At 46.3% G+C, this 14,400-nt stretch overlaps 1 protein-coding gene across 1 annotated transcript; it reads left to right on the forward strand.

The window, feature by feature from the left end:
- Nucleotides 1-498: 498 nt before the first annotated feature.
- On the forward strand, nucleotides 499-11,255 carry RBM47 (RNA binding motif protein 47). The gene is made up of 4 exons (XM_081092833.1): nucleotides 499-1,654; nucleotides 2,520-2,726; nucleotides 5,437-5,636; nucleotides 9,602-11,255. The coding sequence occupies exons 1-4, from the start codon at nucleotides 523-525 to the stop codon at nucleotides 9,839-9,841; spliced, it is 1,779 nt and encodes a 592-aa protein (XP_080948959.1). The 5' UTR covers nucleotides 499-522; the 3' UTR covers nucleotides 9,842-11,255.
- Nucleotides 11,256-14,400: the final 3,145 nt, after the last annotated feature.

Here is a 14,400-nt window from a genome sequence, read left to right on the forward strand (position 1 = left end):
AGTGGAAAAGGCTGTATTTTAAAAAGAAAGCAAAGAAAGAGGCTTTGTCTGCCAAAGAAATAAATGTGGGTGAAGTGCTATCACTGAAGGGAAATCAATCTGAGTTGACGGGCAGGAATTAAGCAAAAGATGTTGCCATTTGCTGCAAGAACGTAAGCTTTTCACTGACAATTACAGCAGGTTCTCTCTTCGAAGCTGATTAAGCGGAAGTACTTGCTCGTTCATTCTGAATGTTTTTCCGAGTCAACTTCTGGTTTTTCGTGCAATACCACGTGACTAGACTGTTTTGGAGCTGCTGCGTTTCCAGAGCGGGTCTCCATGTTCTTTCTCATGTAACCACCTGATGGTTAAGCATGAGCCTTGTATGTCTTCAAAAGAAAAAAAAGAAGAGGAGGGGGGAGTGAGGGGGTGAGATGGGGGGGGAGGAGTCAGGTTCTGGCTGCACTCCTGCAGATGCCGCCACACTCACCCTCCCTCTCTGCCTCCCCCAGGTTTCCAGCAGCCGTGGATGCCTCTGACATTATGACTGCAGAAGATTCCACTGCAGCCATGAGCAGCGACCCAGCCCCCGCGTCCGCGGTCAGGGTGCCCGAGGGCGTGGCCGGCGCGCCCAACGAGGCGGCGCTGCTGGCGCTGATGGAGCGCACGGGCTACACGATGGTGCAGGAGAACGGGCAGCGCAAGTACGGCGGCCCGCCGCCCGGCTGGGAGGGCGCGCACCCGCAGCGCGGCTGCGAGGTCTTCGTGGGCAAGATCCCCCGCGACGTGTACGAGGACGAGCTGGTGCCGGTGTTCGAGACGGTGGGCCGCATCTACGAGCTGCGCCTCATGATGGACTTCGACGGCAAGAACCGCGGCTACGCCTTCGTCATGTACTGCCACAAGGCCGACGCCAAGCGCGCCGTGCGCGAGCTCAACAACTACGAGATCCGCCCGGGCCGCCTGCTCGGCGTGTGCTGCAGCGTGGACAACTGCCGCCTCTTCATCGGCGGCATCCCCAAGATGAAGAAGCGCGAGGAGATCCTGGAGGAGATCTCCAAGGTCACCGAGGGCGTGCTGGACGTGATCGTCTACGCCAGCGCCGCCGACAAGATGAAGAACCGCGGCTTCGCCTTCGTGGAGTACGAGAGCCACCGCGCGGCGGCCATGGCGCGCCGCAAGCTCATGCCCGGCCGCATCCAGCTCTGGGGCCACCAGATCGCCGTGGACTGGGCCGAGCCCGAGATCGACGTGGACGAGGACGTGATGGAGACCGTGAAGATCCTCTACGTGCGCAACCTCATGATCGAGACCACGGAGGACACCATCAAGAAGGTCTTCGGCCAGTTCAACCCCGGCTGCGTGGAGCGCGTCAAGAAGATCCGTGACTACGCCTTCGTGCACTTCGCCAGCCGCGAGGACGCCGTGCACGCCATGAACCACCTCAATGGCACCGAGCTGGAGGGCTCGTGCCTGGAGGTGACGCTGGCCAAGCCGGTGGACAAGGAGCAGTACTCCCGCTACCAGAAGGCGGCCAAGGGCGGCGGTGCGGCCGAGGCGGCCGCCGTGCAGCAGCAGCCCAGCTATGTGTACTCGTGCGACCCCTACACGCTGGCCTACTATGGCTACCCCTACAACGCGCTCATCGGGCCCAACAGGGAATACTTCGTGAAAGGTTAGTGGGGGCTGTGCTCCTGGGTAGGCCCCCCCAGAGCCGTGTCTGCTGGGCGGGCCGCGTCAGGCATGTTGTGGCTGTCACTGAGTTGGTGGATGCTGACCCCCTACCTACCCTCATTTGGATGTCAGTTCTGGGTTCCTTGCTGGCACTTAGGAATTCACCTCTCTAGCATTGAGAGACATGCAGAAGGTTCCTGTGTATGGAGTGCGCAGTAGAATCAGGGGGCATGCAAGCTCTTGCATGCTGCCTGTCTGGGATCTACCCAGTTGGGGGTCTAGTCTCCGGGTCCTCCAGTTAAAACCTACCTGTGTAAAAAGAAATCCTATCTTTAATATGTAGGGGAGTAGAGGGCACAACGTTGTTCGTTTGCTTTTTTGTTTGTTTGTTTTTCGATCATTTGACGAGGTACAATAAAACCAGGCATTACATCGGGAAACAATACCAAGATTCTGGGTCCTGCTCTTGGGTTGACTAGCCCTGTGACTTCAGTCCGTCTCTTCCACCTCCCTAGGCCTGTTTTCTCACGCATGAAATGAGGAAGATAAACCAGCAGTTCCCTTCCAGGTCTAACTTTTTTTTTTTTACAATCGATGACATTTTTCTTTATTGAAGTTACAGTTACAATCCTAGGCACAGCACCCTGCAAGTTCATCTCTTGCATCAGGTAGACATGCGCAGGATGGGAATCTAGGCTGCAATGGAATGTAGGAAGCATCTTCCCCAGCTCACTGAACAAGAGAGGTGTAGCCCCCTGCAACTTAGACTTGGGGCCAACATCTACATGCTAAGCACCTTGTGTTGAGATCTGCCTCCTGTGCTGTCACTGTTGGTTGCTCATCATTTTTTGTGTTGTTATTATAAGCAGGCAGCATAAGAGGCCGGGGTCGAGGTGCAGCTGGCAACAGAAACCCAGGGCCCAGGGGTTCCTACCTCGGGGGATATTCTGCTGGCCGTGGTATATATAGCCGATATCATGAAGGGAAAGGAAAGCAGCAAGAAAAAGGATTTGAACTTGTACCGAATTTGGAAATCTCTACTGTCAACCCAGTTGCCATTAAACCTGGTGCAGGTCAGTATAAATGAGAGCGAGAATGCACCCATTCAGCCTAAATCCCAACCCTCTCTTTGCAGCAACCCCAAGCCTACCTCGGGTTCATGCACGTGGGTTTCTCCTCTGGCAGGCAGCCAGAGATTAGGCAAAGAATGTGGCCTCCTGGCTGTTCTTAACCTGGAATTTAAGAGGACTGTCTAGCTTTGACCATGCTCAAGTCCCGCTTTCCAATAGTGGGTTTTTCAAATGTGTGTCATCCGTTGTTAGGCTTTTTCTCAATCTATGACTGATTCGGCATTTGTGGGGGCAAGAGGCGGGTAATGGAAGAATATGAGGCTGTTCTATATCTTCTGTCAGCTCAAAACTGTCTTTTCCTTCACTAAATCCAATTTCCACTCCAGCCATCAGAAGCCAGAGGGTGCAGCTAGCTTATTGCCATTCTGAGAGTTGTAGAAAATTCCCCTTCTGGAGCAACTAGCACTACTTGTCCCTTCTCATGGACTTAACCAAGCTGGACCTCCCGGGAACAAGAGATCAAGGCAGCTGCTAGTGGCCTGGATTCCAATTCCCTGCACTCATTTCCTCCTCTCCCTGGATCAATAGATTGGAATAGGGCTGCTCAAAGGATTCAAGCCAGGAACCTTGAACTTCGCTTTCCCCTCCAGGCCTCTCAAACCAGTTTGCCAGTCTAAAGAGTCACTTAGTTGCAGAAATTGCAGTATTTTTTTCACAGGCCAAAACAAACAAACCTGTTGTGCCCATTGGTGAGACAGGTCTTTCTGGCCATAACCTGCAAGGAACTTTACCTCCACTGTATGAGCACAGCACAAACTCCTTATTATTAGCACACGCCAAGGGGAAAAGCCAGTAGTGGGTAATCAGGGCGCTCCTCCTCCAGACCACTTCCTGGTCTCCCTGAGGGTAGATTGAAGAGCTCTTAGAGAGACCCCCTCACTTCGAAGTTCAGCTACTCTGATTTTCTTCTGGTCCTTCCAGCTGACAGAGTCAAGGGCTCTGCTCATTTTGGGCAGAAGGTTCGTGTAGGCCACCTCGGGCTTAAAAGCATTTTCCCAGTAGAACTTCCTTTTGAATTTAATTCAGTGATATGATTTGGGTTTTTGTTTTTTGGTGTTTTTTTGGGGGGGAAGGGGGGTGTTGTTTGTTTGTTTGTGTGTTTGTTTTGGCCTGTGAAAAAAATTCTGCAATTTCTGCAACTAAGTGACTCTTTAGACTGGATTTCTGTATAAATGCCACTGATGTTATAATCATTGTAAACTGTTCCCGTGTCTTTCTGTAATTCCATAAAACAGAGCCTGGAGACAGGAGTTGCTACGTCTACTTGTTGGAAAAGGGGCATCTGTTGGCAAGCTGCAGTAGCTTAAGGTTTAACTAGAGAAAAGAACTCTTTAAACCATCTTTACTGGCATAGTCGTGTCCCGGGGCCCCGGGTAGAAATTCCTGAAGACATAACCAGAACAAGCCAGAGTCACTCTGCACAACTCCAGTGTAGCTGAAAGGACAGCCCTCTCTGAGCCCTGCCCCTTCGCCTCTATTTCTGTTCAGTCCAGAAAATTAGAACTTCCCATTGTAGGAGAACCACCAGTGCAGTGATGAAGTGACTGGGCACAAGACCGTATGGTTGGAAAGGCAGATGAAAGGCTTGGCTAAAGCTTTAGGAAGATTTTATTGGACGACCATGCCATTGTTTAGCCTACAGTCAAATCTGTTTCTTTACCTTATATCAAGTCAGCTTTCATTAGAATAAATGTGCCTACTGTTGAAGAAAAACCATAAATGAAAGGATATTTGTGTATGCATTTCATATTCTTGTTTATCCTTTCAACACACACACACACACACACACGCGCGCGCGCACGCACGCACGCACGCGCGCACTCGCACAAATGCCCCCAAATCAGGGAGAGTATATTTTCTTTTTACCTCTCTTTATCATACACTGACATTTGATAACACCTGTCTGTTTGAATCTCGGAGCAATGGGGTGATCTTTACTCACAGAAACACCTCTTTGAATTGGCTGGTCCCATTAAAAAAAAAAAAAGTCACTACTGCTTCACTATTGAGTGGACATTAGAAAAGTAGGGAAAATTTTATTTTTACGGTGTGTTTTTCCTTGAATCAGTAATGTTGAAATCTGAAACACAGGTGGGGAAGACATACACAGACCTCTGAGTGCTCAGAATGAAACCCTCCACTGCGCCTGCTTCATGGAACGCGGTGAAACTGAAAGGGCAGTAGGTCTGATGAGGGGAGAAGTGAGTGAGACGGGCTTACTCACCCCACGGGGCCTCCAGCCTCTGTCTCAGAGCCTGTTTTCTCAGCTACAAGGCCCCTTGCTCTGTAGGACATCAAGAGTAAGATTCAAAATGAGATTTTTCAATCCAGAGTTACTTCCCACGACCCCGGTGTAGCTGAAACTAACAGGGAAATGGTGCAGAAACCTAACTCTAGACTTTCCTCCCATGGTGATCTCTTAGCCTACGTCCATGCCCACGTGGTTCCTTTTGAAAGACCAGTGGGGGCGGGGAGGGGGTACCTGCCACCTCCTTTCTCTTCTTCTTGGGTAGCACCTCCTCACCTGTACTGAGAAAGCAAAGTTAGCAGGGAGAAGCCCATGGCCGCCAAACTTGGTTTTTAAAAATGTCAAGACAGTGATGGGCCTTCTAAGTGACGGCAGTGATGCACCTGTTTCCCTCTTCTCTTGCAGTGGCCATCCCTGCCATTGGGGCCCAGTATTCCATGTTTCAGGCGGCTCCCGCTCCTAAAATGCTTGAAGATGGCAAAATCCACGCAATGGAGCACATGATCAGCCCCATCGCCGTGCAGCCAGACCCAGCCAGCGCCGCCGCCGCCGCTGCGGCCGCCGCCGCCGTCATTCCCGCGGTGTCAACGCCGCCGCCTTTCCAGGTACAGTTCCTGCCGCGGTCATTGGACTTTGTGTGTGAGGCCTCCCTTTGCATGGGTTCATTTACTGTTCCGCAGGGGAGTTCGTTGTGTGCCTAGCTCTCTGTTAGAACTATGGAATCGGGTGGCAGAAAAAATGTTTAAATAAATCATGACAGGACAGAACAATTTTCAATAACAATTGCATAACTCTGCTGTTATCACTAGAGTTAAAGATGGGAAGCCATATACAAAAATGACGTGTAATTTTTCAGTGTCACAATATTGTGCTTGCTATTTTTTTTTATGACACAATAATTTTTAACTCATGGTTTTTTGTTAAGGTGCCAGTGTCAGGGAGATAGTTCCCACTTTCACATTCTGAATTGCAGTTCAGTGAAGAATTTCGTGTTTAAATCTCTCTGTGTATAAACATATACATTTGTATAAATGTGTACATCTATAAGCATGTATGTACATGGAGAGAGAAATATCTGTAGAGGTAGAGATATGTGACACTTTACACAATCTGCCCGTACTCATCTCCTCCAACCATATCCTACTATTCCCACATCTCTCCCAATCCACCCTCACCTTTCGCCCTCCTCCCCAACTTTGCTCACAGTGTTCTCTTCTTTGTGGTTTCCTCCATCTCATCTCATCTCATCTCATCTCATCTCATCTCATCTCATCTCATCTCATCTCATCTGTAGTATCTTCCCCATCCACTTAGCCTTGGAAGTCTCACTACCTACAGCGGTACTTGGCATATGGCTGTCAGTATGTTCCATCTCCCCAATTAAAATGAAGCTCCTCCAACCTGGGCTGGTTTGGCTCAATCTCAGTATCTCTCTCTCTCTCTCTCTCTCTCTCTCTCTCTCTCTCTCTCTCTTTCTCTCTCTCTCCCCTCTCTCTCTCCCCCTCCCTCCCTCCCTTCCACTCTCCTCTTTCCTCCCTCCCTCTCACCCCAACCTCCCTCCTTCCCTCCCCACCCCACTCCCTTCCACTCTCTCTAAAAATCAATGGAAACAATATCCTTAGGTGAGGATTAGCAACAACAACAAAAAAGATCCTCCAGACGAGGGCTACATCTTATATTTCTTTGTCTCTTCAGTGCATAGCACACAGAATGCCTGTAAGTGAGAGACAGCCATTTAGCCAAACAGAAAATGAAGTCTTGCTAAAGCTTTTCTTTGTGAAGCAGCGAAATACCTTCCCAGCCAACAAGCACAAATACTCTGGCCGGGGATCTCTTATCTAACTGGATAAGAATTATCCAGAGAACAGAGATTCTTAGACTCAAACCTCAGAGGATTCCGGTTCACAGAACTGAGCTGTGGTTCTAGAATCCACATTTTGTACAAGCTCCTCAGTGATGCTGCAACAGCCAGGCTTGTGAGCCGCCGCAGTGGGCTGCTTGCTGCTCGCTTGCATTTGCCCACTTGAGCACCAGTCTGGACTGCATTATTCAGAAAGCTGAACGTGTATTCACCTCCCAATGTGTCACCGAGTATTCTCTAACGCAGGCCTTCCTGCAGCCAAAACCTGGAATAGGTGTCATTGATTCACACTGTAGAATGACAGCCAAGTGCCGTTACTTCTTGTGAAGTGTGAATATCTACAGTAGCCTACAAGCGATACTTGGTGGAATTATTGTAATAATTTATAATTCCTCTTTATTAAGAAACGAGTGAACTTCTGCCTTTGACATGTAGCATCGGTTCTGGTCAGGCCCAGATTCCCGGCCTCACGCTCGTGTTGAATAGCAGGCTGTAGCTATCTCTTGTCACTCTGCACTGGAGGTCACCTTCAGGGCCTTTATCTGATGTCTCTGCTTAAGAATTTGCTCAATGTACCATCATCAGTCAGTTGACTCCTTTGGCGACTTGTCCCTCCTTCAGTGTATTCTGCAGAATGCCTGGTGCCACTCACTGTTTTAACCTGGGAATGGCTCCCTTGGGTGTGCTTGGCCTGGGTGCTGTCCCTCAAACCTACGTGCTCTGTGGCCCGCCCTCTGGCCTTTGACCTGGGTTCTCTGCCGTGCTCCATCCTCACCCTGTCTGTGTTCTCTGCCAAACTGCAGCAGAGCAAGGAGCATTTTAAACTCTACCGGTGGGTGGATGGGACACATTTCTGAGCCCAGGTGTTGAGTCGGACCGTAGCATATGAAGAGGTTTCTCTCTGATGTCACTTTCCCTGCGATGACACGCGCCCCCCCCCCCCCCCCCCCGCCCCTTGGTGCATTTGTCGGTAAATGTATGTCCACACATTTGGAAAAGATTGCTCGTGTCTTGCTGTGAACCAGTCTTCCCAGTTCCCAAGTTCCTCTCCTGGGTTGTAAGATGTTGCCAAAGAGGTGTTTGTTGTTATAGGTTATAGAAGGCAAGATAATGTGGCTTTAAATAAAGTGCAGGCAGGCTCTAGGATCACAGTGCCACCGCTCCAAAGCTGTTCCTCCCTGTGCCAGCCACTGAGCACATGCTAACCTCTCCATGTAATCCCATACCAGCTTCATTAGTGGTCGTAATGATCCCATATGTCATACAAATAAGGCGCTTAGAATAGTGTCTGGCAAACCACAATCTCTCAGTTATTATTATTATTATTATATCATTAGTATAATTATTGTTTTGGTTATAGTTGAAAAAATGACTCTTAGATTATGAAGTCCCTTTGAACATAATTTTGTCACTCTGATTTGCAGATTTTGTAAAGGAATGATACTCCTTTATAAAAAAAAATCCAGGAGGAAATAAACCTAATTCTCTATGTCATGTATCCTGAATTATTTGCAGATGCATTAAGACATAGAGACCCTAGCAGCATTTGCTATGGGGCAGGCATCCTGTGGAAGATAAAGTGCTCCAGAGATTTTGTTAAATGTATGTCTTATTTTACCAAAAATCCCCTTCTCTGTGCCAAACACTTTGGGAAATACTGAACCACAGTATGCCCTCTCTACTCACATTTGCTCTGAAAACATAGAATGCTGCACTTTCAGGTAGAGAGGAGGAAGCAGCAGGGACTTTCACTGTCGGTGGTGGCAGCGACATCGAGGCAGCTTTAGTTAGCTTATTTCTCCTGATTCATGTGAAAACTCCTCCGTATCCTTCACAACCCGCTCAGTGTCTCCACTTCCGAGATGCTATCTCCAACTTCCCAGGTTAATGGGTTCCTTTTGTAAGTTTCTGCAACAATTTGTGTGTATAGTGGTGTTACATCTTAGGTGGTTGAAACCATTACATTTGTTGAAGATTGTGTATGGTCGGTTTTTTTGAGGAACAGCTTACAAAGCTGCCCCTTTGGAGGTCTGCATACTTTTTTCCATAAAGTTGTCAGTCCTTTCTCCTTGTTTTTGAAATATCATGCTCCTTCAGTTAAGTATGAATTGAGACAGCTGGCATGTATTTTAGGTCCCTGTTTTAGGGGGTGAAATATGTTTTTATTGACTTTTAGAGTGAGGAAGGGAGAGAGAGAAACATTGACCGGTTGCCTCCGTAAGCACCCCGGAACCAAACCCACCACCTCAGCATGTGCCCTGACCGGGAATCTGACCAGCAACCTTTTGGTGCACAGACAACACTGAACCAACTGAGCCACACCGGCCAGAGCTAAGGAAATGTTTAATTACTGTGAGATCAGCTAAGTAAAGGGTGGATTCTCAACTTCCTTGTCTAGTTCCCTGGGCATATGCTGATAGAGTGAATGGTGGGTTGAAGACTCCTTTAGCATTCTGGTTCTCACTTTCACCTGTGGAATTTGCATGAGCCTTGAGGATGCAGCTCCACCTTATCTCAACGGCTCTTTTCACCCCCGCTTTAGACAAATATTTGTTCTTTGTTTTCTCCTCTCCCTCCCCTCCCTGAGAGTGGAGACCTTTATTTTTACACCTGGGAGTTGGAGGAATGAGTGGAGTTGTTAAATGAATGGATGACTAAATGGGGAAAGGTGCTCCCGATGGGTAAGGATTCTTTTTCTCTCCTCCGCAGGGCCGTCCAATAACTCCAGTATACACGGTGGCTCCAAACATTCAGAGAATTCCCGCTGCCGGCATCTATGGGGCCAGTTACGTTCCCTTTGCTGCTCCGGCCACCGCCACGATCGCCACACTACAGAAGAACGCGGCCGCGGCCGCCGCCGTCTACGGAGGCTACGCTGGCTATATACCTCAGGCCTTCCCTGCTGCTGCTATTCAGGTTCCCATTCATGACGTCTACCAGACGTACTGATTCTGGGGGTGAGAGCGGAGACGGATCGCGAAACTACCACTGAAGGAACACTTTACTATTTATGAAGAAAGAGCATGGTGGCTTAGCACACAGATGAAACCTGAAAGTGAAGAATGTAGTCAAGTACCATACTGAAATATTTTATATACATGAAGTTTTCACTAGTTTTTTAAGACTCTTTTCAACTTAGCAGCCTGTGTTCATACATTTCTAAGAGACTTGTAATGGTTCGTGCCTTAAGACCATCTCTTAAAAATTTGTATGCTGTAGTATGTTTGTATAGAGGTTTTTGTTTTTGTATTTTTAAGGATATATTTTCAGTATGAAGGTTATTTTCTTAACTTCTGCACTCCAGAGATTTCTATTTTGTAGTACCTTCAATAATATATCAACTATATATTAAAAGGCACACTTGAGCAGCTAGGGAACTATTTTGAAAAATATATTCAATATTTAAAGATACAAACAATAGTGCTTTAAAACTATCACATAAAACGTTATTTTAAAAATTATACTGGAAAGTGCAATTTTAAAATGAGTAAAACCTCTATTTTTGCTGGCATTAAGGGTTGACGGGGTTACCATGTGTTATCTACGATGGTTCTATTTTTTTAAAAGAAATTAAACACCCGGTCTCTCCTTAAGCCAACATTGGAAAGACTTGTCACACTTCTGGGTCTAAACACTGGAATGCTCTCCCCTGCCACCATTACCCTGGGGCCTTCTCATTCTCTCTGGGTCTTTGCTCTTAAACTTAATATTGCCTTCTACTCCCCTACTCATCTGCCTTCTACCTGCATCCCACCTCCCTGTGTGGCAAGTCTAGAGCAGATGAATTACTCTGGTAGAGAAAACATGGGTGGCTTTTGTACTTCTGGGTTTTTGTTGGGGATTTTGGGTTTTGGTTAGGGACGTATTTTCAATAGCAGACTATGTGTAAGCACAGATTTTAGTAGTTTTCATAAGACATCTTTGCATAGCTATTTAATTGCCCGATAGAAAACTTCAGTTCCTTTTCTCACGCTTGTATTTTATTTGCTTTTGAAGTATGAGTTCGTAGAGACGACGAATGTTATTGTAGCAAGGCCCCCCAGAGACTCCTGTTGCAGAAAGTGACACTTCTAGTTGCCTTACCGTGTTTCATGCAAAAATGTCTGTGGTCGCCAGTGGCGTTAAAAATAGTATGTTTATTGGACAGGGCTTCCCTCCGTGGCTGTGCCGCGTGGCAGGTGAACTGCGTCGACCGTGCACGCCCAGGAGGAGGGGGAGACCGGCAGGAGTTAAGACATAGTTTGTAAATACCCTAATGCTCCTTTTTAGGTTTTTTATGTTGCAGAAGTTCATGGTATAGAGTTTAATGCAAAAGGAAACCATTTTATTTCAATGTTATTAAAAGCTTTGTTTTATTAGGAAGTAAATATATTGTTGCAGTGTTTTGTGCCTGTTTAAAGGCTTTTGTTTAGCAGAGTGAATGTAAAATACAGTAAAATATTAAGATCGTCATCTACTTTATGAAATACATCAACGTGGAATTTTTTTTAAAGGCTCTACCAAGGAAGTGAGTTGTGCAATAAGTAGCAAGTAACACAGTTGTGTTTTTATATAATACTAGAGACCCACCAAATCTTTCCACTCGCTGAATTTTTGCTGGTGGCTGAATTCTTATTTGTGGATTAATAATAGGATCATGCCTCAAACAAATATTTTAGTTTTGTTTTAAATTTTAAATTAAGAGATTCCCAAATTCTGCACCACTCTCCCCCCACCCCTGCCACCAATTTAGAGTGGGATGAATTTTTTATATATAAGCAATATTTATTTATTGTGTGAAGTTATTGGGTGCTCACAAAGGCCTTTAAACATTCCTTCCCACCATTCCTAAGTGACATAAAGTGATTGTGCAATGTTCCTGATGATGTACCCAGCAAGCTGCGCCCAAACTTGAGTCTGTTGGAATGAATAACCCAACGAAATGCCGTTTGGACCAGAGCCGCCTCCTGTGGCTTTGTGAGAAGCAGCAGTCTCCTTCCAGTGTCTGATGGCCACAGAGGTTCCCTGGATGAGACTTGGACCCAGCGGTCTTACTGTATTTTACATGTGCCTGTACGTTGTTTGGGGGGGAAAGAATAATAAAAAGTAAAGGAAAAAAAATGATATCTTAACATGGCAAATGCCAAACTACCTTAAAAACAAATGTTGGTGACAGCCAGTTAAGTATCAGTGAGCCTCTTATCTGTTTCTATTTCAAATCCATTTCACATACACTACTGAGGTAAGTTTATAACTTGAAATGTGAACTTTTTTTTTTTTTAGGGTTAAGAACAAACTATATAAATGTTAAAAAAAAAAAGCTTTAGAGTTTTCTGTTTTCAAACATGCTAGCAGTTTACTTCTCTTTAGTTGCTTTGTATTTGAAAAGCTTTAAACTTATTTAGATCTTGCTCCATTTACAATACATTCTTAGGATGTATGTAGTAAATAAAGCTTTCTTTAAAGCAATTTCAAAATCTTATTCTAAATTGTGTTTTCTTTATGTCATACGAGGGACCCATAACCTCTTTTTTTTTTTTTTTCTTCCTAACAAAATTAGAAAAACCCTAACACCATAGAAGGAGTGGACTCATTCAGTACCTTCAACTGGAAAACCAGCAAGTTGCTGTCATGTCTTTTCGTTTGGAATCACCATTGTAGATGGAGTACATAGTCATAATTGAGTTATTACTACGTCACACTTGAGCTCAGGTGGTTGAGAGTTGAACTCTGGGACACTCTCAGCATTTGACTGGACTAGGATGTGACAGAGCCTGTCACGGCTGTCACTGCTTACGTGTGTTCATGGTCCTGTTAGGCTTCACACGCAACTTTAAATGGAGGCAGTTCGGGTGCCATGGAGCTATTTGGTGGTTTCGTGAAAGTGCTGGGGTGACCTGAATGTTGGTCACGGCAGAGGAAACCAACGCCTCTGTTTCTCCTTTCCACACTCTCAGCAAGGTTAGCAGAGCACTTCCTTCCTCTTTCTCCAAAGTTCATTGCTAACTTCAGGCAGCGCCCATCAGCGGAGCCAATCAAATGACTCGAGGGAAAGTGACAGGCTGTCAATAGAATTACTTCTAAAAATTGCCTCACATGCTTCTGCCATTGATTAAGAATTTCACCTTCTTAGTATTGAGCAGCCTGAGTTACAGCGTCCGGATGCACATTCCTCTTACAAAGATAAAGGCCCTGTTAGAGGCAGAAGAGGCTTGGAAACTCTCCAGAGGACAGGTCATTAGGCAGTATTTTCAAGGGTGGCCAGATCTGCTGATTCCTTCTTGTCCTAGGAGAAGAGTCCAGATGCCCTTCAAGTTACAGAATCACGGCATTTGATCAATCTCCTTAGAAAAGGAATTAACAATCCTACAAAATGCGAATTGCACTCTAGTGGGGGCCAGGCTTTGTTCTAGGTCATCGGTTCTCAACCTGTGGGTCGCGACCCCTTTGGCGGTCGAAGGACCCTTTCACAGGGGTCGCCTAAGACCATCCTGCATATCAGATATTTACATGACGATTCATAACAGTAGCAACATTACAGTGATGAAGTAGCAACGGAAATAATTTTATGGTTGGGTCACAACATGAGGAACTGTATTTAAAGGGCCAGACGGTTGAGAACCACTGGCTAGTGGAACAAGGTTGAGTTTGCAGTCGGCATGCCTGGGAGGTGAAACCCCAGCTTTGCCACTTGTCAGCCATGTGACCCTGGGAAAGATGCTTCACTCGTCTGGGCATCAGTTTCTTAATTGGCAGAGAAAATAATCCTGCCCTCATAAGATTATTGAAAATCCGATGAGTTAATGAATCTTTTAAAAGCCTGGTGTGCAAAAAATAAAATAAAATAAAATAAAATAAAAGCCTGGTGTGCTGTAGGCACTCAACAAACACTTCCCTTCTTTATACACTGTAGTGTGACAGCATTCTGCTATAGTAACTGCAGTAAGCCTTTTCATTTTATGCCTTTTCATTCCTTTTGTTTCTGTTTATTCAATAAATGTTTGTTGAGTGCCAGCTGTGTGCCAGCACAGCCTCAGGCACTGGAGAGACAGTGATCAAAAAAATCAACCTCTCTGCCTTCCAGATACTCCCAGGCATGATAACACAATGTTGCAAGTGCCATAAAATGCTGGCGACACCCACACAGGCCTGGCCAAGGGGTTAAGAAACATTTGGGGAAGAAGTGGCATCTGAGCCATGACCTACAGGAGGAGTAGGAGTTAGGCCCGGTGAGAAGGAAAGAGAGGGAACAAAAGGTGCCAGGTCCAGAAGAAAACGCATGGTATATTCAAATCTGCTGCCTCCAGGAGAGAGAGAGAGAGAGAGAGAGAGAGAATGAGAGAATGAAGAAACTCGACCTTTGTTCCATTCTGTATTAAACTTGGTTCATGGGCCTGTGTTAACTGTGGAAGAAAGAGAATTGGTCCCTATAACAGGGAAGTGGGATGAACCCTCAATCATTTCTCCTTAGGATTTTGAGTTTCTTTTAGAAAATGGCGGAGATCAGTATTTACCTCAGCTGCAGAAGC

The sequence above is a fragment of the Myotis nattereri genome (assembly GCF_964212035.1).
Source record: "Myotis nattereri genome assembly, chromosome: 1".
NCBI classification, from domain to species: Eukaryota; Metazoa; Chordata; class Mammalia; order Chiroptera; family Vespertilionidae; genus Myotis; species Myotis nattereri.

Excerpts from the sequence above, each read along its gene's own strand:
- RBM47 (XM_081092833.1), top strand. The coding sequence starts at position 523 with ATGACTGCAGAAGATTCCACTGCAGCCATGAGCAGCGACCCAGCCCCC. Across the intron at positions 1,655-2,519 it reads CAGGGAATACTTCGTGAAAG|CAGGCAGCATAAGAGGCCGG; the intron begins GTTAGTGGGGGC and ends TGTTATTATAAG. Across the intron at positions 5,637-9,601 it reads CAACGCCGCCGCCTTTCCAG|GGCCGTCCAATAACTCCAGT; the intron begins GTACAGTTCCTG and ends TCTCCTCCGCAG.